Source organism: Neoarius graeffei, chromosome 5, assembly GCF_027579695.1.
Source record: "Neoarius graeffei isolate fNeoGra1 chromosome 5, fNeoGra1.pri, whole genome shotgun sequence".
NCBI classification, from domain to species: domain Eukaryota; kingdom Metazoa; phylum Chordata; class Actinopteri; order Siluriformes; family Ariidae; genus Neoarius; species Neoarius graeffei.
This window is the reverse complement of record NC_083573.1, coordinates 92457676-92484404: the sequence shown is the minus strand read 5'-3', so window position 1 is coordinate 92484404 and position 26729 is coordinate 92457676. Positions and strand designations below refer to the sequence as shown.

The window sequence follows — 26729 nt, the reverse complement described above, 5'->3', positions numbered from 1 at the left end:
GAATATAATAGACTTGCTCTGTGTCTATGCATTTCTTTCTTTTTTCTTTCTTTTTTCTTTCAGTGTCTGTCTGCCTGCCTCCCCTTCTTCATTCATGCCTCATTTTGCATCCCTCATTGACTCCACTGCTATATTTCTCTAATAGACTATTTGATTTTCTTCCTCTATGAAATCTTGATCAATTCCTTCACTACTCATTGTTCTGGGACTAGCCCTTTATGATGACGAGCTCCGCTAACAGTTATTTCACTTTCAATGAGCCGACGCACCCCCACCAACACCTCACTAGATGATCACTACAAGAAATGTGTTTATATGGACTAAATACGCACCGGTCACTTTATTAAGCACACCCATCCGCCTGCTGTTTGATGCAGTTCTCTAATCAGCCGATCCCTTGACAGCAGCACAATGCATCAGATCATACAGATACAAATCAAGAGCTTCAGTTAATGCTCACCATGTTCAAACATCAGAATGGGAAAAATTGTGATCTCAAAGTATGACTTTCTCAACGGGCTTTGTTGGACGCTGGATACTACACCTGCTCCGAAATACTTACAGCTAGGGGGCAAAGAGCTACACAAAGCCTTTCCGAAGAGCTAGAGAAGGCCAAATTCTGGCTATGGCTAAGAAGGCAGGACAAGATTTGGGGAACTGGTAACTCCTGAGGAAGGCTAGCTGTGGGGAGTGTCAGGGAGATGTCCCTGTTCACTGCCCCACCACCAGGAGTTGTTCCAGGGTTAAGGGGCGAAACATCTATGAATAGTGGTCCCCAGTTGATGACCCCGCAGCTAACCCGACAGGCACCGGTGGAGGCACGGCAGGCTTAGAGCCTAGCAGGTGAACATCTACCTGTACAAATTGATCCATCTCTGGAGACAATGACTACTGTGAATAAGGCAGTTGGAGTCCAGGGAAGACCAGAGGACGACTAGGAAAGTTTGGTGGCAGCAGGATAGACTACACTGGAGTAGGGGGCTAGTAACCCTACCTGCTAATTTCATAAGAGGGGACACCCAAATAATACCATGAAGGAAACAGCCCAAAGGCCCTCTGAGAGTTGGGATGGATGGCATGGGTGTTGGTTTGAGCCAGATGGACTGGTTTGAGTATTTCAGAAACTGCTGATCTCCTGGGGTTTTCACAGTCTCTAGAGTTTACACAGAATGGTGCGAAAAACAAAAAACATTGAGTTGAGTGAGTGACAGTTCTGTGGGTGGAAACAAACGGCTTGTTGATAAGAGAGGTCAGAGGAAAATGGCCAGATTGGTTCAAGCTTTTTTGCCAGGAAGGATATAGTAACTCAAATAATCACTCTTTACAACCGTGGTGAGCAGAAAAGCATCTCAGCATGCAACAGCAGAACAGAAGAACACACTGGGTTCCACTCCTGCAGCCAAGAACAAGAATTTTAGAATCAACAACATGTTCTTATTAAAGTGACTGGCAAATATGTGAGCACTTTTCTGATCCTGACCCCCAACAGCACAACGTGACAAAATCACAACAGCTATGTTTTTGCAACCAGGAGGGGTGGGCGATGTCATGGGCGGCACGGTGGTGTAGTGGTTAGCGCTGTCGCCTCGCAGAAAGAAGGCTCTGGGTTTGAGCCCAGTGGTCAGCGAGGGCCTTTCTGTGCGGAGTTTGCATGTTCTCCCCGTGTCTGCATGGGTTTCCTCCAGGTGCTCCGGTTTCCCCCACAGTCCAAAGACATGCAGGTTAGGCTAACATGCTACTCTAAATTGTCCATAGGTGTAAATGGTTGTTTCCCAAGCCCAGAAATAGAAGGATTGAGGCAGGAAGGGCATTCAGTGTAAAATTACACTTCAATTAATATGACATGTGGATCAATAGGGTCCACATGGCCGTGACCCCACACACACACATAAGTGGGACAAGCTGGAAGAAGTGAGGTATGGGTGATGGCAGAGTGCCGTGTCTCACTCAGGGCTCTATAAACCAATTTCTGTTTGAAAATGAATGTTCAAAACATTCTGACCAATCAGGCGTGAAAATTCAACAATGCTGTCTCATCTCATCTCATTATCTGTAGCCGCTTTATCCTGTTCTACAGGGTCGCAGGCAAGCTGGAGCCTATCCCAGCTGACTACGGGTGAAAGGCGGGGTACACCCTGGACAAGTTGCCAGGTCATCACAGGGCTGACACATAGACACAGACAACCATTCACACTCACGGTCAATTTAGAGTCACCAGTTAACCTAACCTGCATGTCTTTGGACTGTGGGGGAAACCGGAGCACCCGGAGGAAACCCACACGGACAGCATGCAAACTCCGCACAGAAAGGCCCTCGCCGGCCACGGGGCTCGAACCCGGACCTTCTTGCTGTGAGGCGACAGCGCTAACCACTACACCACCGTGCCGCCCCAACAACACTGTAGTATAAAAAATTTTATTCTATCCACATTCACTGGATATGAGCAATCACGTGCTCTGACTGATTGGCTACTCTACGACTAGGATATCAGCTCATATACCGTGAGTAGAGAAAAACAAAATGGTGGAGCGTGTTGCTGAACCAACCGAGGATGAAATGAAAACTCTACTTGAAAACAAAACCCTAAAAATACAACAAAATATGGAATAAAAGTATTTGATGGTAAGAATGTATCTTTTTTTATTTTTCAAGAATTATTATTCTTCTAGCATTTTTCACAAATCGCTACTGTGATTTCGCCATTTTGTTTACATTCTAAGCGGATATGATTTTGTCGGATGTTTTGTGTAAAGTTTTTATTTATCGAATTTGCTGAAAATGAAAATGCTCTGTTTATCAAAATCCAGTGAATGTGGATAGAATCAAACAACTCAATCTTGTCGTACATGGACTATAGCCCACTCTGTGCTACACACCTCGTCGGCTATCAGCTCATGTACGACTCGATTTCGTGGAATAACTGTGTAAGGTTTCTAATAAAGATTGAAATTGAAATGATTGAATGTTAGATTTAATGTTAGATTTAAAGCTGCATTAAGTGATTCATGTTAGTTTTATAGATTTGTATTAGCCTTATTGCTGCACAAGGTGTTAAGACTTTATGATTTTAATATTTTAGAGCTTTTTAAGATCCTTTATTATTTTAGACTATTACATATACTATAACAGTGATTTTAAACTATTCCTGTGTTCCTTCGGCCAGTGGAGAAGACACTTCTTTGTTACAACCCCGATTCCAAAAAAGTTGGGACAAAGTACAAGTTGTAAATAAAAACAGAATGCAATGATGTAGAAGTTTCAAAATTCCATATTTTATTCAGAATAGAACAAAGATGACATATCAAATGTTTAAACTGAGAAAATGTATCATTTAAAGAGAAAAATTAGGTGATTTTAAATTTCATGACAACAACACGTCTCAAAAAAGTTGGGACAAGGCCATGTTTACCACTGTGAGACATCCCCTTTTCTCTTTACAACAGTCTGTAAACGTCTGGGGACTGAGGAGACAAGTTGCTCAAGTTTAGGGATAGGAATGTTAACCCATTCTTGTCTAATGTAGGATTCTAGTTGCTCAACTGTCTTAGGTCTTTTTTGTCGTATCTTCCGTTTTATGATGCACCAAATGTTTTCTATGGGTGAAAGATCTGGACTGCAGGCTGGCCAGTTCAGTACCCGGACCCTTCTTCTACGCAGCCATGATGCTGTAATTGATGCAGTATGTGGTTTGGCATTGTCATGTTGGAAAATGCAAGGTCTTCCCTGAAAGAGATGTCGTCTGGATGGGAGCATATGTTGCTCTAGAACCTGGATATACCTTTCAGCATCGATGGTGTCTTTCCAGATGTGTAAGCTGCCCATGCCACACGCACTAATGCAACCCCATACCATCAGAGATACAGGCTTCTGAACTGAGCGCTGATAACAACTTGGGTCGTCCTTCTTCTCTTTAGTCTGAATGACACGGCGTCCCTGATTTCCATAAAGAACTTCAAATTTTGATTCGTCTGACCACGGAACAGTTTTCTACTTTGTCACAGTCCATTTTAAATGAGCCTTGGCCCAGAGAAGACGTCTGCGCTTCTGGATCATGTTTAGATACGTCTTCTTCTTTGAACTATAGAGTTTTAGCTGGCAACGGTGGATGGCACGGTGAATTGTGTTCACAGATAATGTTCTCTGGAAATATTCCTGAGCCCATTTTGTGATTTCCAATACAGAAGCATGCCTGTATGCGATGCAGTGCCGTCTAAGGGCCCGAAGATCACGAGCACCCAGTATGGTTTTCCGGCCTTGACCCTTACGCACAGAGATTCTTCCAGATTCTCTGAATCTTTTGATGATATTATGCACTGTAGATGATGATATGTTCAAACTCTTTGCAATTTTACACTGTCGAACTCCTTTCTGATATTGCTCCACTATTTGTCGGCGCAGAATTAGGGGGATTGGTGATCCTCTTCCCATCTTTACTTCTGAGAGCCGCTGCCACTCCAAGATGCTCTTTTTATACCCAGTCATGTTAATGACCTATTGCCAATTGACCTAATGAGTTGCAATTTGGTCCTCCAGCTGTTCCTTTTTTGTACCTTTAACTTTTCCAGCCTCTTATTGCCCCTGTCCCAACTTTTTTGAGATGTGTTGCTGTCATGAAATTTCAAATGAGCCAATATTTGGCATGAAATTTCAAAATGTCTCACTTTCACCATTTGATATGTTGTCTATGTTCTATTGTGAATACAATATCAGTTTTTGAGATTTGTAAATTATTGCATTCCGTTTTTATTTACAATTTGTACTTTGTCCCAACTTTTTTGGAATCGGGGTTGTAGACTAAACGTAGTCTTTGTTTAAAATTGTCATGATTGACCCAAGGTTTCACTCACATATACACGTATAAAACCCCTGTATACTCTCATCTCAGGGGGGACTTGCGAATAAAGATTGCAAACTGGATTGTGGGGTTCCTTTCTTTTTTCTGCGACTCACCCCCAGACGTCTGGGTGACACGAGGGGACTGATCTCGAGATGGTGAGGGCCAGAGAGATGGAAAAAAACCCTAACAGACTGTAAAATAACATAATAACATAGGTACCCAGTTTGTCACCTTTCCATTCAGCATGCAATACATGGTGTGTGTTTTTGCTATCAACTGTAAATGTGGTGCTTCTGGTTTTATTTCACTGTCAATAAAGTAAAGCCGAAGTAACTATTATTCTCAGGATTCTATCTGGTAAAGATTTGTAAATCAAATCACTTCAGACAAAAGCTACAGTATACAAATGTATAACATGAGTAACATGTCTATGAGCATTTACGCTGTAACATTTACACACATTTTCTATTTATTTCTGAGTGTTAGCAGTGGTGTTGGTGTTTTAGAGCAGAAAGTGCAGCACACGTGTGACCCGCTTCTGAAGGACAGGCTCATTGATTAAGAGAGGAAGCGATTTGCTCGGTGGTGATAATAGCTCTGCTTCGCTCCTGGAGACCTCTGTTCTTTATGACAGCGGGGCTTAAAATAACCAGCCCATTTTCCGCCCAACAACAAAGGCAACACAATGGAGGAAGAGCTCATCAAAACCCATGAAAAGGCCGAAGCGGGGGTGCAAAGTGCAAACTCTGCCTCCCCTGTTGATAAGCCATGAGATTAGATTGATTATGGGGAAGAAGGATGGATCTGATAACGTGGAGGGGGCACGGTTTGGTGATGCGGGTCAGTGTGTGTGTTTGTGTTTTGTTAGTTTTCCTGGTTCGGTCCATTAATCCTGCGAAAAACTTGTATCTGTAATTTACATCAGCTTTCAAATCAGCTCAAGAAATATTGGCACCCTTTTAAAATGAGTACCGATGACATTTTCTTCTACCTGATTGTGATTTTAATAAATTTGCTCCAGCAGTAATTTCTTGAACATTCTCGTTATAAATGAAAAACATTATAATTCCCATAGTAACAGCTCATATCATGCACGGGGACTTGTATGATGGACTCTCAGCATAATCTACGACGAATAATAAGCAGATAAAAAAAAATTAAGCTGTTAATCATCTTCAGGACAGAGGAGTTTGCGTTTTCTGGTTTCTCTGTAACACTACGTATTTTTGTCTTATTAAGATCAAGAAAGAAACAAAAATAGTTGTTTATACAGTCGTGAAAAAGTACGTACTTCTTGTGGAAATTGTAGACTTTTCTCAACATGTGTAAATAAGCAAACGTTTCACTCTCTCTTATTTCTCTTAATTTAATAATAATGAAGAAAAAATCAGTCATAAAAAGTACGTACACTCTTACATTTATTACACTTTCAAGTCCATAAAAGTAGACTCAGTTGTTCCAGATTAGGTGCCGTTGATTCGAACCTCCTTCAGGTCGAGGTGCAGGTGGAACCCGTCTTATTTAAGCCTGATATCTAGAGTCTGGTGTTCTCTTTGCTATTAAAGTGTGTGGTGTCATCATGCTAAGGTCTCAAGCGCTCTCCAAGGACCTCAGAAAAAAGGGTTGTGGATGATTATGAATCTGGCAAGGAATCTGGATGACTCTGGAAAGGCTCTCTAAATTATTAGAAATGAGTCATTACAGTATAAGAAAAATTATCTCCAAGTGGTGTAGATTTCAAGCAACTGCCAATTTGTCCAGGACTGGCAGTAAATTCAACCCAAGGGCAGACCATTCGATGCTAAAAGAAGTCTCCAAGAACCCCAAAATTTCATGACTGGTTCTGCAGGTAATGCTTGCAACTGTTGATGTGAAAGTGTATACATCTACATTCAGAAAGAGATTGGCCACATTTGACCTGCATGGAAGGTGTGCCAGGAAAAAAGTCTTCACCGTCCAAAAGGAACATTAAAGCAAGACGACAGTTTACCAGTGAACATATAGGCAAAGACCAGACCTTTTGGAATAACATGCTCTTGACAGATGAATCAAAGGTAGAGTTGTTTGCCCACAGTAAGAGTACACGTGTGGTGCAGACCAAAGGAGAAGAACCTCATACCAAGTGTGAAGCATGGTGGTGGAAATGTTCTGGTTTGGGGTTGCTTCACTGCCTCAGGGACAAGGAAGCTTGCATTCATTGATTCAATTCTGAATCATATCAAAGAGTGAAAAGTTGAAATTGAACCAGAGGTGGACTTTTCAACAGGATAATGATCTTAAGCACACGAGCAGATCCACCAAGGACTGGTTCAGAAAGAAGAAGTGGAGGGTTGTGGAATGGCCTTTTTCATCAAAGCCCAGATTTGAACCCCATTGACATGTTGTGGGGAGATTTGAAAAGGGCAGTACATGCAAGAAAACCCTCAAACACTTTGCAACTGAAGGAATCTGTCATGGAAGAGTGTTGAAAAATTTCAGCAAGCTGATGTCAGAGACTGGTGGACAATTACGCAAGACACCTACGAGAAGTTCTGTTAAAGGGGGCAACACTGTACTAGCTTCTGAAGCCAAGGGTGTACTTACTTTCACCACAGAAGAATATTACATCTATTTTTGTTGAATAAATGATTGAAATCGCTAATTTTGAAAGTGCTAAATTTGTCTTACGCATGTCTGTCTTCTGTTTCCAGTTGAGGGTACGCTGGGCTGCCGCTTCTCACCGGACCTTTTTATTTTATTTTCCCTTTTGTTTTTCTTTTTTTTGTGTAGTTTGATGTTTGATTTTTGTTTGAGTGTTTTGTCTGCTGGTTGTGGTGTATCTCTGGACCCAGTTTTGAGCGTCGGTTTCCTCCAGGACTTGGTCCGCCATGGGTGATGCCTGTGTTCCTCGCTATGGCCCGCAGTGACCTCGTTGCTCTTTTTAACATCGGGGTTGTCCAGCGCTCTGTGCAGTAGTGCTTCTGTGCTCACTTTGTGGAGTCATGGCACGGTGTTCCGAGTGATGTTGCCCGGTGGCGGCGGCTATGAAGGTGGTGTGGGATTTATCTTCTTGCGCCTTTTGGTGGGACTGTGATAGCTACGCCATTGGAATGACATCCTGACCTTCTTTTGGTGGACTTTTTTCCCCCCTAATTGTAAAGCAGCCTTGGGTGTAAGAAAGGTGCTATATAAATTCAGCTGATTATTATTACCTCACTCGGGACGGAGTCCACCAGGGGGCGAGGTATTGTTTTCGGTCAGGTTTGTTTGTTTGTTGTAAACAATGTTATGGGAAAACAGCTGGGCCCTGTACTACGAACGGAGGTTAACCTACCCAGAAGTAACCCAGGGTTCCCCCGCTAAACCGGGGTTGACAAAACCTGGTTATCTTGTTTGGGGTTAAACGGTACTACGACGCCAGTTATGAAGTTGATTTGTTGAACCTGGTTTAACCTAATCAGGGTTAATGCGCGTTCACGTTAAAGGGGAGGTTATCAGCGCAAATCCCCACTGTTCACAATGGCACGGTCGCCGTACTTCACGGAGGAAGAATGCGCTGTCGTAATGCAAAGCTACGAGGAGTTCAAAACAACATTAAGAGCAAAATCTAACACAGCGGCTGCCAATAAGGAGCGGCAAGCATGTTGGCAACGAATTGCCGATCGGGTAAATGCGTAAGTACATTCTCCCTTCTACATGTTCCAGAACAGAAGTATAGGATGAGAGAAAGCTTCATGATCAATCACAAGTCACAGAAAATGGTCCTTCGACGTGGCCCCAGTCATATATATAGCTTGTTTAATGTCCGAAAAATCCTGAATAAAATTTGGTATGGTAAATTCATGGAGTAGCCTACTTAAGCTGATATGTGCACAGAGTCACATGAATTAGGATGACTGACTGTTCAGTCCCTTTGACTAAGTTGGTGTATGTCCTGTGAACATTTCAGAGGCAACAGCAGTGCCAAACGCACCTGGCAACAGGTGAAAATGAAATATAAAAACATCATTCATAATGGTGTGTGTGTGCACGTGCAAGCAAGCATTCATTTGCCTTTTATTTATTCAAGTTTTATCTGTTTGCCTAATAGTTCAAATTGTTTTGTATATAGTTTATAATGTTGTTGTGTGATATTAATGATAATATTGTGGGAAAACTACTTTGCACAGATGTTCATTTAATTTATTCTATCGTCATTTTGTTTGTTCTATTTTTGTGTATTTTATTTATTTATCTGTTTGTCTAGTTGTATCTATTTTTCTAATAATAATATTTTTTGCATTAATAGTTTGTTTTTTCCTATTAAAATAATCGTGTTCTTGTTATAACTTTATCTATTTATCTGACTGTTTAGTTGTATCTATTTTTGTTACAATTTCAATATTTTTAATATAGAAAGTTTGTTTTTTTCTATTAAAATGTTCTTGTGTGATAACTAGTTCTTGTGTTATATTTATTGTAGTTGTATCTATTTTGTATCTCAGACTTAAATATTTTTGTAAAACAAGTGTTTTTTATAAAATATTCTTGCGTTCTTGATAACTATGTTCTTGAGTGGGTTCTTTTTTTTTTTTTTACAGAAAAGCCGTTCTGCATGGACATTCATTGAAGCCCTCATTGTTTTTTAATGGTTATTTATGAGCGTTTAGGGGTTACAATAATGTAAGTCTAGGTTGCTTTATATAAAAGGTATGTCCAGAAATATTGATGTCACTGTCTAAGCAGAGGGATCTGGCTTCTTTAGACGCTGTCTTCTTAAAACTGAATAAATATTTAAAAAGAGCCAAATGAGCCAGTCTTTTGAGCGGCTCTTTTCAAAGAACGGATCACAAAGATGCGGATCCCATCAAAGAGCCATAAATCCCATCTCTAATCTGCGCTCCGATATCGCACGGGTCATCCAGGTACGCTGGCATTGTCTCTAGAGGAAATGTCGGTGGAGAGGTGGTGTTTAAAAAGGGTGTGGTTAATCGGAAACCTTGGGTTAAGCAAGAACATAACCTGAGACGAGCAGGTTTGAGATGCAGCGTAAGTTGCCATGGCAGCATACCTCGGTTTGAACATAGCCAACTTTCGTAGTATGGGTTAATTGGGAAGTTACGCTGCACGTGATTAAGTTACTCTCGAAGTTACCCTGGTAAGCCAGAAAACTCGCTTCGTAGTACAGGGCCCTGGACCAATCTTCATGAAACTTTCAGGATAGATGAGCATTGGTCTCAGACAGAACCTCCAAAATTTTGAGGGTCATCCGGCCAAAGTCAAGGTCACAGTGACCAAAAAAGTATTTAAAAAAAACAACCAACCAAACAAACTCTGAGCTCAGATTGCAGGAGCACTGCCTCAGAAAGACTCTGCCCACAAACACGCTGATTTGCATACACTGCTGTCATTGGATGGTTTCTTAGTTCGTTTACATATGCAAAGGAAGGGAGTTTGGCCACGCCTACTTTTAAACCCCATTGATAAAAACTTCCCCGCTCATCTCATTATCTCTAGCCGCTTTATCCTTCTACAGGGTCGCAGGCAAGCTGGAGCCTATCCCAGCTGATTACGGGTGAAAGGCGGGGTACACCCTGGACAAGTTGCCAGGTCATCACAGGGCTGACACATAGACACAGACAACCATTCACACTCACACCTACGGTCAAGTTAGAGTCACCAGTTAACCTAACCTGCATGTCTTTGGACTGTGGGGGAAACCGGAGCACCCGGAGGAAACCCACACGGACACGGGAAGAACATGCAAACGCCACACAGAAAGGCCCTCGCCGGCCCCGGGGCTCGAACCCAGGACCTTCTTGCTGTGAGGCGACAGCGCTAACCACTACACCACCGTGCCGCCCAAACTTCCCCGCTCTGTTGATTTATTACTATAAATATAAATTACAAATAATAAATAAATGGACTAGACTAAAGAAATCGCTTTCAGACATGTTTATGCTTATTACAGAGGGAAAGTGCGTTCCACTGAGCTTCACTGTCTGTACTTTATATTACTCTACTCTTACCTCTTACAGTTTTCGAAACTGAAACCTCCAAACCAAGGATGACATACACACGCTGTCACAGTGGACGACAGAATCAGAGGCTACGTTCACACTGCAGGCTGAAGTGACTCAAATCCGATCTTTTCGCCCATATGTGACCTGTATCCGATCTTTTATTGACAATATGAACGACACAGATCCGATTTTTTCAAATCCGACCCAGGCCGTTTGGATATGTGGTCCTAATTCCGATTCCTATCCGATCTTTTCATATGCGACTTCAGTCTGAACCGCCAGGTCGCATTCATCCGACTTACACGTCATCAACAAGCCACAAACGTCACTATTCTGCGCTGAAGTAGGCGGCGGGTCTCTCAAAAAAAGTTACAACAACATGGCGCATAATCACGGGCGCAGATAGAGGGTGGGACTCGTCCCACCCAGATTTAAATTCACCTCGTTCGGTCCCCCCCACTTATAGGGAGGAAAAAATGTCTATGCTGTCTTTCTTTGTATAAGGCAAACCTCACGGAAAAATCAAAAGACTAATTACCGTTCGGTTTATTGAGGTGCACAGCAGTGTATACATAGTTGCAACAATTCACATAAAACAAAGACTGATATTCGGTTGGTTGAGCTGCGCAGACTGCACAGGTTGCGAGCTCGAGCTTGGTTGCTATGGTTACTAACAACAAGTTTGACAGGCATATTGGGGTTGGGGTTGGTTTGCTTTGTCCCCCCCAGTTCAAAAAACGTATCTGCGCCCCTGCGCATGACATCAATGCGAGGGACGCTTCGGGCTGTGAAGGTTCTGAATCTTCTCAATGGAAGGACGCAGAGGTTAGGGAGCTGATTTCCATTTGGGGGGATGCAGCTATTCAAGCTAGATTGGATGGGTCATACCGCAACCGGGCGGTTTTTCTTCCGTAAACACTGGCCATGCTCACTGCGTGTGACGTCGTCGTATCCTGCAACGCGCATGCGGAACACTTTTAGGTCGCTTTTCGTTCATACTGAGGATCACATACAAGTCGCATATATTTGTTAATGTGAACGACCTCACAAAAAAATCGGATTTCACAAAAAAATCGGAATTGAGCATTAAGCCTTGCAGTGTGAACGTAGCGAGAATCATGTTTATTGGCCAAGTATGTTCGCACACAAGGTCAAAGTCACCAAAAAGGTCAAAATCATTTTTTTGCGATATCTTCCTTCATATTCATCATAAGTGCTACCAGGCGAGGTGCGCTTTGTCTGGCAACACATATATGTTATTTCCCAGCTGGGAGGTCCGTATGGTGAAATACCGTGACCGAGGTCTTGAAAGTACTGAGCGAGGCCCTCTGGGCCGAGGTCACGGTATTTCACCATACGGACCAACCTTAAGCTGGTAAATAATATATTTATTTTTTTCTTTACCAAATTCTAACAGAAAACGAGAGCGCCCGAAAGGGAAAACCGAGCCGAGCCGCCATTTTGAATCCTCATTCACGGCTGTAATGCAAATTGCTTCCTCCTCGGTATACAAGTGCACTTTCATACCAGGGGAAAAAACTACATTTTGCCGCCTATGTAGTCCCCTATTTATACAAAATTGAGTCATTCAGGATTCAGCCATGTTTTTGCTCGGCGTTAGCAAGTTACAGGTTTTTAGCTTTCTCCTGAAATGTTTTCTTTTATTTCTTCTTCCTCAGGGTAGTAAAACTCGCTTTCGCTGTGAACACTGTCGTTATCGCTATCCATGCTGTAAAATTAATGCTATTCTTCTGAGAAATGCTGGCAAAAATTTATAAGATTTTTGATAATTTTATAAATAAATCTTATTAAAAAAAGATAAATGTTGACAAAAAATGCTACTATGTTTGTTGTTGTGAACGAGCGAGTCGCCAGAGGTCCGTAACCGGGGTCTGTAACTGCGGTCCGTATTGTAGGATACGGACCCACTCGCCAGCCAATCAGAGCGCAGGATTTGATGGAAACCTGACCCTGAAAAAAAAAATTATTATTATTAATTTTACTTGCTGTTTTTTTTTTCAAGTAGACCATCTTTATCTATAGGTATTGGATCAAAAGAGTGAAATGTTTGCTTGTTTAAATATGCTGAGTAAAGTCTATGATTTCCATGGGGTGTACTTATTTTTTCACATGACTATAGCTGCTATACATTGCCATGTATGTCTTGTGCTGGAGCGGGAGGGACCGTCCCCTCTGTAGTGCAGGAATGTCAGCATTAGTGTGTGTAGTGTAATATGTGTGTGTGAGTGTGTGTGAACTTCTCGTACCGCTGAGTAGAGGCTGGTTGCGATGGTAGCAGGTAGGAAGTGAGCCGAGACGCTCCATCCTCTGGTTGAGTGTTCGAGAGAGGTGTCCGGTGTGTGTCACGCTTCCTACCGTCACGCTGTACAGATACACAGGCTCGACAAAGTGACTGAGCAGCGCTCCCTGGAGGCCGAGCACATTCCACCTATATACACACACATACAAACACACAGAGCGAATATTGGCAGTCATTATTTGTTAAGCAATGCAGTAGATGAGTGAACTGACTGTAGCAAACAACTATTGAACAACTTCTTTTGTCACATTGTACAACATGATCTCAATAAAATCTTTGCCTTTTCTTTAGCTGTCTCTACCAAAGACAGCTATTCGCTGTCTTTGGTAGCAACGGCACTAAAATGGCTGCTGGTGCATGTCACGTTATGCATTCGACAATCACCGATCTCAAATTTGTCTTTTACACCATGTGATTTTTCTCTGTGATACAAATATCGGGCTGAAAATCATACAGCTGATTAGCTATCTGTTCGTGTTTAATGTTATTCACTGCTATTCTCCTGCTATCATACAACCCCGATTCCAAAAAAGTTGGGACAAAGTACAAATTGTAAATAAAAACGGAATGCAATGATGTGGAAGTTTCAAAATTCCATATTTTATTCAGAATAGAACATAGATGACATATCAAATGTTTAAACTGAGAAAATGTATCATTTAAAGAGAAAAATGAGGTGATTTTAATCTAATCAGAACGTCAAGCGACTACATCCTTGACGTTCTGGTTATTGTATTGCACACTTTTCAGGCCACAAGCTTCAGAATCCTTTGCTTCTGATGCATAAACAAAGCTTTGAATGAGATTTGCATAACGGTCTTGACCAACCCAGGCTGTGTGCAGTCTCGCCCGGTCATGATGACTTCGTTTTAGACATTGGAGTTTTATTTTTCTCCATTTAGTTGTACTTTGTCAGCTCATTTGTATGGTTTAATTGTTTTGTTTTCCTTTACTGGTTGCTGATTGCTGGTACTTCATCAGAATATTACACTAAGTGTTATTCTGTCACGTGTTCGGTTGGCGCTAGGACTTTCTTGTCTGGAAGTTCAGCACTTCGTGTACTGGACTTCTGCACTTGTTGTCTGTCACTGTGGCATCTACTAAATGCCTGTAATGTAATGTAATGTGATGTAATGACCTTTGGTCAGTCAGTTGACAGATCTTTGTTTATTGATGAAACCAATGTCTCATCTCATCTCATTATCTGTAGCCGCTTTATCCTGTTCTACTGGGTCGCAGGCAAGCTGGAGCCTATCCCAGCTGATTACGGGTGAAAGGCGGGGTACACCCTGGACAAGTCGCCAGGTCATCACAGGGCTGACACATAGACACAGACAACCATTCACACTCACATTCACACCTACGCTCAATTTAGAGTCACCAGTTAACCTAACCTGCATGTCTTTGGACTGTGGGGGAAACCGGAGCACCCGGAGGAAACCCACGCGGACACAGGGAGAACATGCAAACTCTGCACAGAAAGGCCCTCGCCGGCCACGGGGCTCGAACCCGGACCTTCTTGCTGTGAGGCGACAGTGCTAACCACTACACCACTGTGCCGCCCAAAACCAATGGCTGTTTTTAAAAAAAAAAAAAACATGTAAAGCTTAATGTCTCAAAAAGTAAAGGAAAGACAAGTCTAGCGCCCCTGCTAGCTGACTGCAGTATAACATGTAGCTTCACTCATTCCCGTGTGTTTCAATGACAAAACAGGCTATCTTCTCTGTCACTTTTCTCATCGAAACTGTCTTTCCAGCTCCAGTGTATATTTCAAACAGTTAGTTTTCCAAGTGTGATATTTACACATTTTAAATTTTCACTTACAAATTAGTTTTTAAAATGTTATTCTGTTATAAATTAATTAGCCGTGGCTACACTTGGGAATGATGTGATTGACAGACTTTCTGACACACTGGACCTTGGTATTGGGAGAACAAGGTGGGCCTATCAAATATACGGCCAAGTGTATTACACTGTAGGGCCTTCATTTCAACCTGAAAGCTGTACTGCCTTTCAGATTTTTCAAGTGTAGGTCATAAAAAGAATTTTCCTGACGCCCAATTATTTTTGTTTAGTGGACTGAACTCTACTGAGTTCGAATCACAGACTTCAAATTTTATTAGTTTTTTTAAAAATAGAACAATTAATGAATTTAGAGCCACGTGGCCCTAAATTCTCTGCTATTTTTTCCTGCTTCACCATGACCCAATTCAAGATACTACGCCACGCATGACGTGGTGGGCTTTCCCCATTCACGCAAGGCATTGTGGGATACAGATTTGAAACAGGAGAGAAAAATGGAGGACGTGAGTGTGCGAATGAAACGTGAAAGACCGACTACAGTAACGGAAAGCGAGAAGAAAAGACGTTATGTTATATACGAAGGAAAGGAAACGCAGGACCAAACTAATAAATATCGGCGCTCAGCGAGCACCTCGGTGTGATCAGCTGTTCGTTTAGCGACAGAATGATGGAACTGTCAGTGCAACACTGTGGTTGCCAGCTGCCGTAAAACCCAAAAGAAGAAGAAGAAGACGACGCTGAAAGGTAAACCTGTGCATGCACACACGGACTTCCTCTGTCTGCTTGACTGCAAGAAGCGAGCGTGCACATTATTTATTTAATCCCCTCAAATTAAATAACTTCCCAGCCACAGAATGGCCTGATATTTTGTGAGATATTACAGAAATAAACATATATCACAATGACCACATTTCAGAGTGAACTAAATTTCACCGATTTTATGAAATTGAAAGGCCGTCTAGATTTAATGCATTAATAAGTACTGTACTATATCACTGAATTCTTGAATCTGATTAGTCGATTAATCACAGGTATATATTCATATGCTCATTCTAATAAAAAAAAAGTTACAGTTTCTATCGTAACAACATTAAGGGTTTGTACAGAGGACCTGAATTTGACCATTATCTCTTCTGGGCAAATGCTGGCTCCAAATTTGACAACATGAGGAAGGAATTTTGGCTTCATTTCTATAGAAGTGAAGGGCATGGAGACACACCGTTCCCCATCCAATGTTTTTTACAGTCATTAGAGGAAACTTACCTGACCAGACCATGATGGAGAACACACTGATTATTAAATACACCTTGATGTACCAAGGCCTCATGTGGAAAAAAGATGATAATGCACACACACACACACACACACACACACACACACACACACACACACACACACACACACACACACCTGCCTGTCACAGCCAGTATTGTCTTCATTAATGTGAAACCCATATTAGCATAACATACACTGAGTACAGGGTGAATTAGCATATGTTGACTCTGTGCACAAAAAGGCAGAGTCACCTGCTTTGGGAATGAGACACAAGAGCGAACAAAGTGCAATTAGATCCTGACATTCTGCACATCTCATCTCATCTCATCATCTCTAGCCACTTTATCCTGTTCTACAGGGTCGCAGGCAAGCTGGAGCCTATCCCAGCTGACTACGGGCGAAAGGCGGGGTACACCCTGGACAAGTCGCCAGGTCATCACAGGGCTGACACATAGACACAGACAACCATTCACACTCACATTCACACCTACGGTCAATTTAGAGTCACCAGTTAACCTAACCTGCATGTCTTTGGACTGTGGGGGAAACCGGAGCACCCGGAGGAAACCCACGCGGACACGTGGACAACATGCAAACTCCGCACAGAAAGGCCCTCGCCAGCCATGGGGCTCGAACCCGGACCTTCTTGCTGTGAGGCGACAGTGCTAACCACTACACCACCGTGCTGCCCACATTCTGCACATATTTTATAATAAAGTGATTACACCGTATGGCCTTCACTTCAACTTGAATGTATGAATAACTACTGTACTGTATTGCTGAATTTTTTGATTCTGACTGGTTGATTAATCATAGGTATACAGTATATTAATATGCTTGCTCTAATAAAAAATATTGCTTCTATCGTAACAACATTAAGGATTTGTATGCAGGACACATGGGTTAAAACATGTAATTGTTGATATGGTGAAGTTTTCTAGAAGGCGATGTTTAATTATCGTTGATGGAAGAAGTCTCCAGTGTCAGAGTTAGTTTAGTTTAGTAGAGGTGTTCACGCGTTACGGTTTTTCAGTAATGTTTTTAAAATAACGATTAAGATAAGCTTCGACAACCTGAAATGTAACTATGAACAAATAAAAAAAAACTACATCCCCAATTCCAAAAAAGTTGGGACGCTGTGTAAACTGTAAATAAAAACAATGTGATTATTTGCAAAATCATAGAAACCCTATATTTAATTGAAAAAAGTACTGACATCAAAATTTGATGTCAGCAACATGTTTTAGAAAAGTTGGGACGGGCATGTTTACCACTGTGTTGCATCACCTCTACTTTTAACAACACTCTGTAAATGTTTGGGAACTGAGGAGACCAATTGCTGTAGTTTTGAAAGAGAAATGTTGTCCCATTCTTGCCTGATATACAATTTCAGTTGCTCAACAGTTCGGGGTCTTCTTTGTCATATTTTACGCTTCATAATGCACAAAATGTTTTAAATGGGAGACAGGTCTGGACTGCAGGCAGGCCAGTTTAGCACCCGGACTCTTTTACTACAGAGCCATGCAGTTTTAATATGCGCAGAAAGCGGTTTGGCATTGTCTCGCTGAAAGAAGGAAGGCCTTCCCTGAAAAAGATTTTGTCTGGATGGCAGCATATTACTCTGAAGCATGGATATATCATTCAGCATTAATGATGCCTTCCCAGATGTACAAGCTACCCATGTCATGTGCACTAATGCATCCTCATACCATCACAGATGCTGGCTTTTGAACTGTGCACTGATAACAAGCCGGATGGTCCCTCTCCTCTTTAGCCTGGAGGACGTGGTGTCCATGATTTGTTAAAAGAATTTCTACTTTTGATTCATCAGACCTCGGGACAATTTTCCACTTCGCCTCAGTCCATCGTAAAAGAGCTCGGGCCCAGAGAAGGTGGCAGTGTTTCCTGATATTGTTTATATCTGATTTTAACTTGCATCTGTGGATGCAGTAATGAAGTGTTTTCACAGATGATGGTTTTCTGAAATGTTCCTCTTCCCATACAGTGATTTCCACTACAGACACGTGTCTGCTTTTAATGCAGTGTCTCCTGAGGGCCTGAAGATCACAGGCATCCGATGTCAGTTTTCAGCCTTGTCTCTTGCACACAGAGATTTCTCCAGATTCTCTGAATCTTTGAATGATATTATGTACCATAGATGATGTGATCCCCAAATTCTTTGCAATTTTACACTGAGGAACGTTATTCTTAAATTGTTGCACTGTTTGTCCACGCAGTCTTTCACAGAGCAGTGAACCCCTCCCCATCTTTACTTCTGAGAGACTCCGCCTCTCTGGGATGCTCTTTTTATACCCAATCATCTTACTGACCTGTTGCTGATTAACCAAATTAGTTTTTTTTTCAGCATTACACAACTTTTTCAGTCTTTTGTTGCCCCTGTCCCAACTTTTCTGAAACGTGTTGCTGACGTCAAATTCAAAATGAGCATTTCTTTTTCAAAAAATAATACAATAGAATTTCTCAGTTTCAACATTTGATATGTTGTCTTTGTATTATTTTCAATGAAATATAGAGTTTCCATGATTTTACAAATTATCGCATTTTGTTTTTAGATATGTTTTACACAGCGTCCCAACTTTTTTGGAATTGGGGGTGTATAATGGGATGCCACATTCTGTTTATTCCTTATTCCTTGTATCCTTATACTCATAAGATAATTCATTTACAAAAGAGATGATCACTGACACATCCTGTACAATGCTTCTATTTTTCTCCTCCACTCTTTTTTTGTTTTAATTAATGCCTTTTTTGTCATGTCAGTAATGATCACACCTCTGTTTATCTCTAATAACAATGAGCCATTCTAGCTTTTGGCTCCCTGAGCAGTCAATTAACACAGAGTGGTTTTTTTTTTTTCCCACAAAGTGAACAATGATGTCCCTGACATAGCGCTGTGAACCCCGGTGTCATGTCTGTAGATCCTCTCTCACACCTAGAGTATGTGTGCTGGAAGAGTTAGAGATCTCGCTCTTTATTCCCTCGTTCTCCCTGCTGTGTGTCGTTGAGGGGGAGAAATGATTTAGCCTTGTGATATCCATTTGCTCAGGATGCAACGCTGTGAATTAGAAACATCTTTTAATCTCATGCAAGAAAAGACAGCCATCTGGCTTGTGTATGAACTTAAACGAGGGACGAGGGGGGTCTCTCTCTCTCTCTCTCTCTCTCTCTCTTTCTGTTTTTTCCTCCTCTATCTCCCTATGCCTGTCTCTCCTTCACTCCGAGGCCATTAAATTAAAATGTTCATCTACATAAAACTCCGAACGCAATAGAAAGCATCATATTCACTGCCAAACCATTTTAGGCCTTCAATTAAAACCGTCGTTGGTTTAATTAAACATCCACTCCGCTCAATCATCTCCCTGTATATTACTGCCTCAGGGAAAAAACAAAACAAAACAAAAACGCAGCTTTTGTTGCTTCCCCATTGATAAAGATGGACAATCAGGGACTGTTGAATTCTCAAATGTGATTGGTCAGAAGGTGTTGATTAATTTTCTAGGATAGCAGTTGATGAAAATGGGTTTGTTCTTCTTCTTAGACCCCGGTCACACCGCCCGAACTTTGCTGGAGCGTTCCTGGAGCGGTGAAAAAAATTCATCACCGCTCGTAACCGTTCACCACCGTTTAACAAAAGTTGGCTCCCGTTAAAGCAACGCCGTATACGCTCGGCCACCGCTGATGTTTCTCGAGGGGCTCTGCTACCGCTCCGAAAGTTTTGAGCTGCACAAAATATTGCGAGCGGTGAGGAGGGGGCAATTTTCCGCCCCGGCAAAGTTCAGCCCCGCTCCACCAACGCCCAGTCAAAGTTTGGCACCGCTAGACGCAAGTTCGTGGACGCTTGGGTCCGCTAGGCCAACGCAGAAATCTTGAACGCTGGACCACCGCTGCTTCGCCAGCGTTGCCCGGGCGGCGATTAAACGTTGCACAAACTTCGGTGGAGCGGTTGTAAGCGTTTTACGAGCGGACACGGGGTTGCTGGAACGGTGTCGGGCGTTGAAGCAGCTATCCATGGCGGTGATGAACTTTGGTTTGGCGTTGGTATAGAGGTGTCGGAGCGGGACCAGAATTTGGCTATAAATACGGGGAGAAATGGACCAGGAGCTCATTTGGAATCGAGCTGCCGTTGAGTTCAGACCTCATCTATATCGAATTTGCTCAAAGTTACAGTAAAACTGTATCACCATGGATGCTGAGAGACTTGCTATGATTGGTGCACTAGTCCAGCAGCAGAATCAGAACCTCCTCAGATTGCAACAAGCTGTTGACAGATTTTTTGATTTGATTTTATTTTATTCGATCATAATGTAAAATGAAGTACAAAATACATTAAAATCAGGATTACACAAGAAAGCGCAAGCACTTATTTCCATTGTGGTCCCATTAAAACACGTAAAACAGCAATGGCAACATTATGATTTGACTTAATATTGACTCACTGTACTATGTAAATGGTGAAAATAATAATAATAATAATAATAATAATAATAATAATAATAAATTGACTTAAATTGACTAGACTAGTAGACAATGAAAATGCATTGTATAGACTAGACTGGAATTTGATTATAAAATTTGATTTCAAAAAGTATGACTAGTACCTATGGATAACAATTATAAAGTAAAATGTTGTATATATTAATAGTAAATATTAAATGATTAAATAATGATAAAGATAATATAATAGCAAATAATAATAACATTAAGGAAAAGACAGCAAAAACATAATGAAAATAGAAATAATCTGACTGACAGCAAACAATAAACAAAAAATAAAGTAATATGAATGATAATAAAAAGTATAAAGTAATATAAATAATAATATTAATAACAAACGTTTTTATAGATAAAAATATGATAAGATCAACTAAACAACAGTGAAAAAAGGGGAAAAGCTATACAGACAACAGAACAGTAATAAGAATTTTAACTAGAAAAAAAAAGGAGAAGAGAGAGAAGAAGGAGAGACAGAGTTGTGTGGGTCAGACAGTGGATACTGAGAAGGCCTGAACATGGACTGTATGACAAGCTGATGGTGGAGCTTCTATCAAAATTCTATCAGAACTTGTATCAAAACGATCCGTTCAGCTCCGTAGTCACAAGCGGTATGCCGCTATAGCGGCATATAAACCAACTTTATACCCCCGCCGAGCCAAAGCCCGCATGCGCAGAACGCCGCTATACCAACGCTCGCGTCACCGCTAAACCAATGCTAAAGCAACGCCAGCTTCAGCGGTGCACCGCTAAGCCAACGCCCGTGTTTTCGATTTTTTTCCCCATTTTGTGCGCGGTGACGAGCGTTGTCGAAATTCGGCCCCCCCTCCCTACCGTTCAAGGAACGCTCCAGCAAAGTTCGGGCGGTGTGACCGGGGCCTTATACGTTATCTTTTACACTCACTGGCCACTTTAATAGGAACTTGTTCTTGATTCTAAGACCCCTGTTGTTGGCTGCAGGACTGGAACCCAGTGTGTTCTTCTGTTCTGCTGTTGCATGCTGAGATGCTTTTCTGCTCACCACGGTTGTAAAGAGTGATTATATGAGTTACTATATCCTTCCTGGCAAAAAAGCTTGAACCAATCTGTCCATTTTCCTCTGACCTCTCTTATCAACAAGGCGTTTGTTTCCACCCACAGAACCGTCGCTCACTCAACTCGATGTTTTTTTGTTTTTCGCACCATTCTGTGTCCATCTGGCTCAAACCAACACCCATTCCACAGTGAAAGAAAGTCACACTTTGAGATCACAATTTTTCCCTTTCTGATGTTTGAACACTGTGAACGTTAACTGAAGCTCTTGATTTGTATCTGCATGATTTGATGCATCGTGCTGCCGTCAAGGGATCGGCTGATTAGAGAACTGCATCAAACAGCAGGTGGATGGGCGTTCCTAATAAAGTGGCCAGTGTGTGTGTATAGTAATGACTTAGACAGTGACATATCAGATGCTCCACATAATATAAGATTATGATAAATGTATGTTTAATCACTGATCTTTAGTTTTGCAGACATTCCACGATGTTAAATGTAACTCTAAACGGATAAAAAAAAAACCATAGTCCTTTAATTATGAAGAAATTGTAACTGTTAGGAATTTGCTGTTTTGTCAGAGGAATGAAACATTTCAGGACATGATGTTAAAGGATGACAATCGGCTTCACCTGACACCACCACGCCACTGCTGAAGTGGTTTATTCCTGACTTAATTGCCTCATTTCAAAATATGATAAACAGATAAGAACTACCTCGTCATTACGTCACATTTGTAACACACACATTTGTACCTATTCACTCAGTATTTTTAATTAAGATAAAATCATGTGACTGTTTTAAAAACTAAAAATACCTAAAAAGCGAAGAGCTGAGAATCGGAAAAAAAAATTTATGATGCGATAAATAATTTCTTAAAGAATGATATAAGAATGATGACACTGTTTGACACACAGAACCGCAGCTGGGTTCTCCTGCACTAAAAGACCTTTAAGAAGCTGAACATCAACAAAGACAAACAGAGGGAAGCTGATGGTCGTAATTAAATCAAGCATATGGTAATAAATGCAAACACAGCTGTGAGTGTGTGAGTGTGTGTGTGTGTGTGTGTGTACTGTGTGAGATTCTCACGTTCACCAAGTCTGCAGAAAGGGTGTGAACATGTGAGACGTGTGTGTGTGTGAAGGTAAGAGACAGACAGACAGTGTATGAGTGAGAGGATATATAGAGACAGAGAGAAAGAAAGACAGATAGAGCAAGACACAGAGAAAGGAGGGAGACAGTAAGAGAAAAAGATAGAGGTAGACAGATGACCACACACACATATATATATATATATATAGAGAGAGAGAGAGAGTAAAAGACAGACAGAGAGACTGACACAGACAGACAGGCAGGCAGACAGAGAGAGAGAGAGAGAGAAATTGACACAGAGAGAGAAACTGACAGACAGAAACAGACAGACAGAGAGAGAAACTGACAGGTAGATAGAGAGAAACAGTCAGACAGAGAGACAGACAGACAGACTGAGAGAAACAGACAGACCAAGAGAGAGAGAGAAACAGACAGACAGACAGACAGACAGACAGAGGGAGACCGACAGACAGAAACTGACAGGCAGATAGAGAGAAACAGAGAGAGAGAGAGAGACGGAGAGAATTCTCACATACTTTTTGTTTCTCTCTCTCTCCTCATCTGTCTGTCTGTCTCTCACGCCTCCTCCTTTCTTTGTCTATCTGTCTCTCTCTTCCTCTCCTCATCTCTCTCTCTCAGGAGGATTCAGATTAAAGCAGGACATATCCACTATAGGAACTCATTACGGCAGGATTATCATGGCTGCTCCTCTGAACACGAGTGGTCATTAAATGATGGCGGTGCTGACCTGCAGGCTTCCTCACTCTCCTTAAAGACAAATATCACGCCAGCATTTCATCCCTCATTAAAACACAGCAGAAAGAAGAGGGCTGTTTAAACAGAGCTAACACGCCTTCATAAAAACTAATCCTCTAATAAAGATAAACCTTAAATCAATGTGAGTGCACGTGTCCAGGGACGTGTTTCTGAGTTCTCGCTCTCTCTCTCTCGCACGCATGCTGTGTGGAATCTAACGAAGCGGCTCGCTGTTACCTCGAGTCCGAACTGTGACCTCACTTTACACCGGGACAGGGATGTGTGTCAGTCTTACGCAAACTCAATAACACCTGCAAAAATCTTGCAAATTGATTTACTAACAGGGGCTAAAGAAGATTTCGCTTTTCAAACTCGCAATATTAGCCCTTCTTATCCATCTGACCTTCATGAACATGAGAGTGTGAGCCCAACTTTCTGACAAACTGGACGAAGAAAAGAAGAACATTTTGCTGTACTGTAATGTATACGTATGAGACAAACACATTTTTTTCTCCTTTATAAACAGAGACTGTGAAGAGGTTTTATTCAGACAATATGAACAGTGTTTATAATTACACTTCATAAACACACGTCACCTCCAGACTGAACAGCAAAGGCAGTTCCTCAGGTCAAGACCCAAAGGTCAATCTAAAATACACCACACACACTAAAACCCACACAAAGCTCATTTACTTAAACACGCTGAAGCAAAAACTTAACTCAAACTCTGGATGGGGTTTAGTGATCAGGTGATCACCGAGTGATGTTTTCATCTGTGATTGTGATTCTTTGCCTAACGATGACTGATATTGTTTAATGAAGTCTTTATCTTCTAATTAATAAAATAACAGCACTCTGAAGAATGATAATGCTTTGAAAGAAAGAAAGAATTCGTGAGTAATGATACTAACTAAAAAGGAATGACACTGCCAAGAAAGAAAGAAAGAAATGAGTGATGACATCATCTACAAAAAGAGTGACAGTGTCAAGAAAGAAAGAAATGAGTGATGACATCATCTACAAAAAGAGTGACACTGTCAAGAAAGAAAGAAAAAGTAATGAGTGATGACATTGTCTACAAAGTAACACTGTCAAGAAAGAAAGAAAGAAAGAAAGAAAGAAACGAGTAATGGCATTATCTACAAAGAGTGACACTGTCAAGAAAAAGAAAGAAAGAAACGAGTAATGGCATTATCTACAAAGAATGACACAGTCAAGAAAGAAAGAAAGAAAGGAAGGAGTAATGGTATTATCTACAGTGACACTGTCAAGAAAGAAAGAAAGAAAGGAGTAATGGTATTATCTACAAAAAGAGTGACAGTCAAGAAAGAAAGTCCTTAGTGATGGACATTGATGCTGGATATTAGTGATGGACCTTCATGATGGACACTGGTGATGGACATCAGTGCTGGATATTGGTGATGGATATTAGTGATGGATACTCATGCTGGACCATGGTTTTGGATATTAGTGCTGGATATTGGTGATGGACATTAGTGCTGGACATTAATGATGGACATTAGTGAAGGACCTTGGTATTGGATATTGGTGATGGACTTTGGTGATAGATACTAGTGCTGGACCTTGGTGATGGATATCGGTGCTAGATATTGCTGATGGACCTTGTTGATGGATATTCATGCTGGACGTTAATGATGGACATTATTGCTGGATATTGGTATTGGATATTGGTGATAGACCTTGGTAATGGATATTGGTGATGGGCACTAGTACTGGACCTTAGGGATGGGCATTAGTGATGGACCTTGGTGATGGATATCGGTGCTGGACCTTGGTGCTGGACCTTGGTGCTGGATATTGGTGATGGACCTTGGTGATGGATATTAGTGCTGGACATTAATGATGGACATTATTGCTGGACATTAGTGAAGGATCTTGGTATTGGATATTGGTGATAGCCCTTGGTAATGGATATTAGTGATGTATATTCGTGATGGACTTTGGTGATGGATATTAGTGCTGGACCTTAGGAATGGGCATTAGTGCTGGACCTTGGTGATGGATATCAGTGCTGGATATTGGTGAGGTCACTGACATGCTTTGAGCTTGACTTGTTGTGTAACTGTTTTAAAACCCTGTACAGTTCTAGACTGTCCATGTGACACTCTATCTCAATCTATGATGTTTGTACTGTTATAACACTCCAGATGTGTGTGCATTGAGTGTAGATGCAGTACACACCTGGCTATCTTGTCGGTGCAGGACATTGTGACGAGTCTCTCGCCCTGCATCACTCCGTCCCATGTCTGTATGGTTGATCTGCACCTGACTGGCAATGTGCCTTCCCCTGACTCGATCTTACTCCGCAGATGGCTGTGGAACTTCTTCACCACCGGTCTGCTGCTCTGCACCGAGACTGGATTAAAAAACAAACAAACAAAAACCCACACACACAGCATGAACATCATACAGAGACTTGGTGTTAATCCAGAAGCAGTAAATTCAACCATACTATAACATTAGATGCACCATGGAACACAAGGAACACCATGAAGGCCATCATCAACAAGTGAAGAGAACAGGGCACCATGGTGACATGGTGACCAAGAATAGGCCATTCTTCCAAAACTGTTGAAAGGAGAAGAAGAAAACTTATCAAGGAGGTTACCAAGATACCTACAGAAGAATTCAAGGAGCTGCAGGAAATACTTCCATGTTCTTGTCACTCAGTGCATGTGACAACAATCTCTTGTATTCTTCACATGTCTGGTCTATGGAGTAGGGTGGCTAGATGGAAGTTCTTCCAAACTATTCAGCAAATATATCATGGTCTGTTGAGCCCAAGGTAGAACTGTATGGATATGATTAGGGGAAAAAAACAAGACATCTCATCAACTGATGGACACCATACCCATGGTCAAGCATGGTGGTGGCAGCATCATGCCATGGAGCAACTTATCTTCAGCTGGGACTGGGGATCATGGAAAGGTCCAAATACCAATTATGGCACAAAAGCTGCAGGCCTCTGTTCGACAGCAGATCAGAAAGAAGAATGAGAAAAGTTTCACCTTCCAGCATGATAATGATCCAAAAGTCAACAAAGGAATGGCTTCAGAAGATGATCAATATTTTGAATTGGTCCAGTCAGAGCCCAGAT

The 26729-nt window shown here is 41.6% G+C and overlaps 1 protein-coding gene across 1 annotated transcript in view; it reads right to left on the bottom strand.

The window, feature by feature from the left end:
- The window catches only part of adarb2 (adenosine deaminase RNA specific B2 (inactive)), a 190792-nt gene that overhangs the window by 19927 nt on the left and 144136 nt on the right, over positions 1-26729 (bottom strand). Inside the window, exons 6-7 of the mRNA XM_060922521.1 lie at positions 25814-25988; positions 13086-13267 (exon numbers count right to left, since the gene is read on the bottom strand). Coding sequence (XP_060778504.1) covers positions 13086-13267; positions 25814-25988 — 357 coding nt within the window. The remainder of the gene's footprint in view (positions 1-13085; positions 13268-25813; positions 25989-26729) is intronic.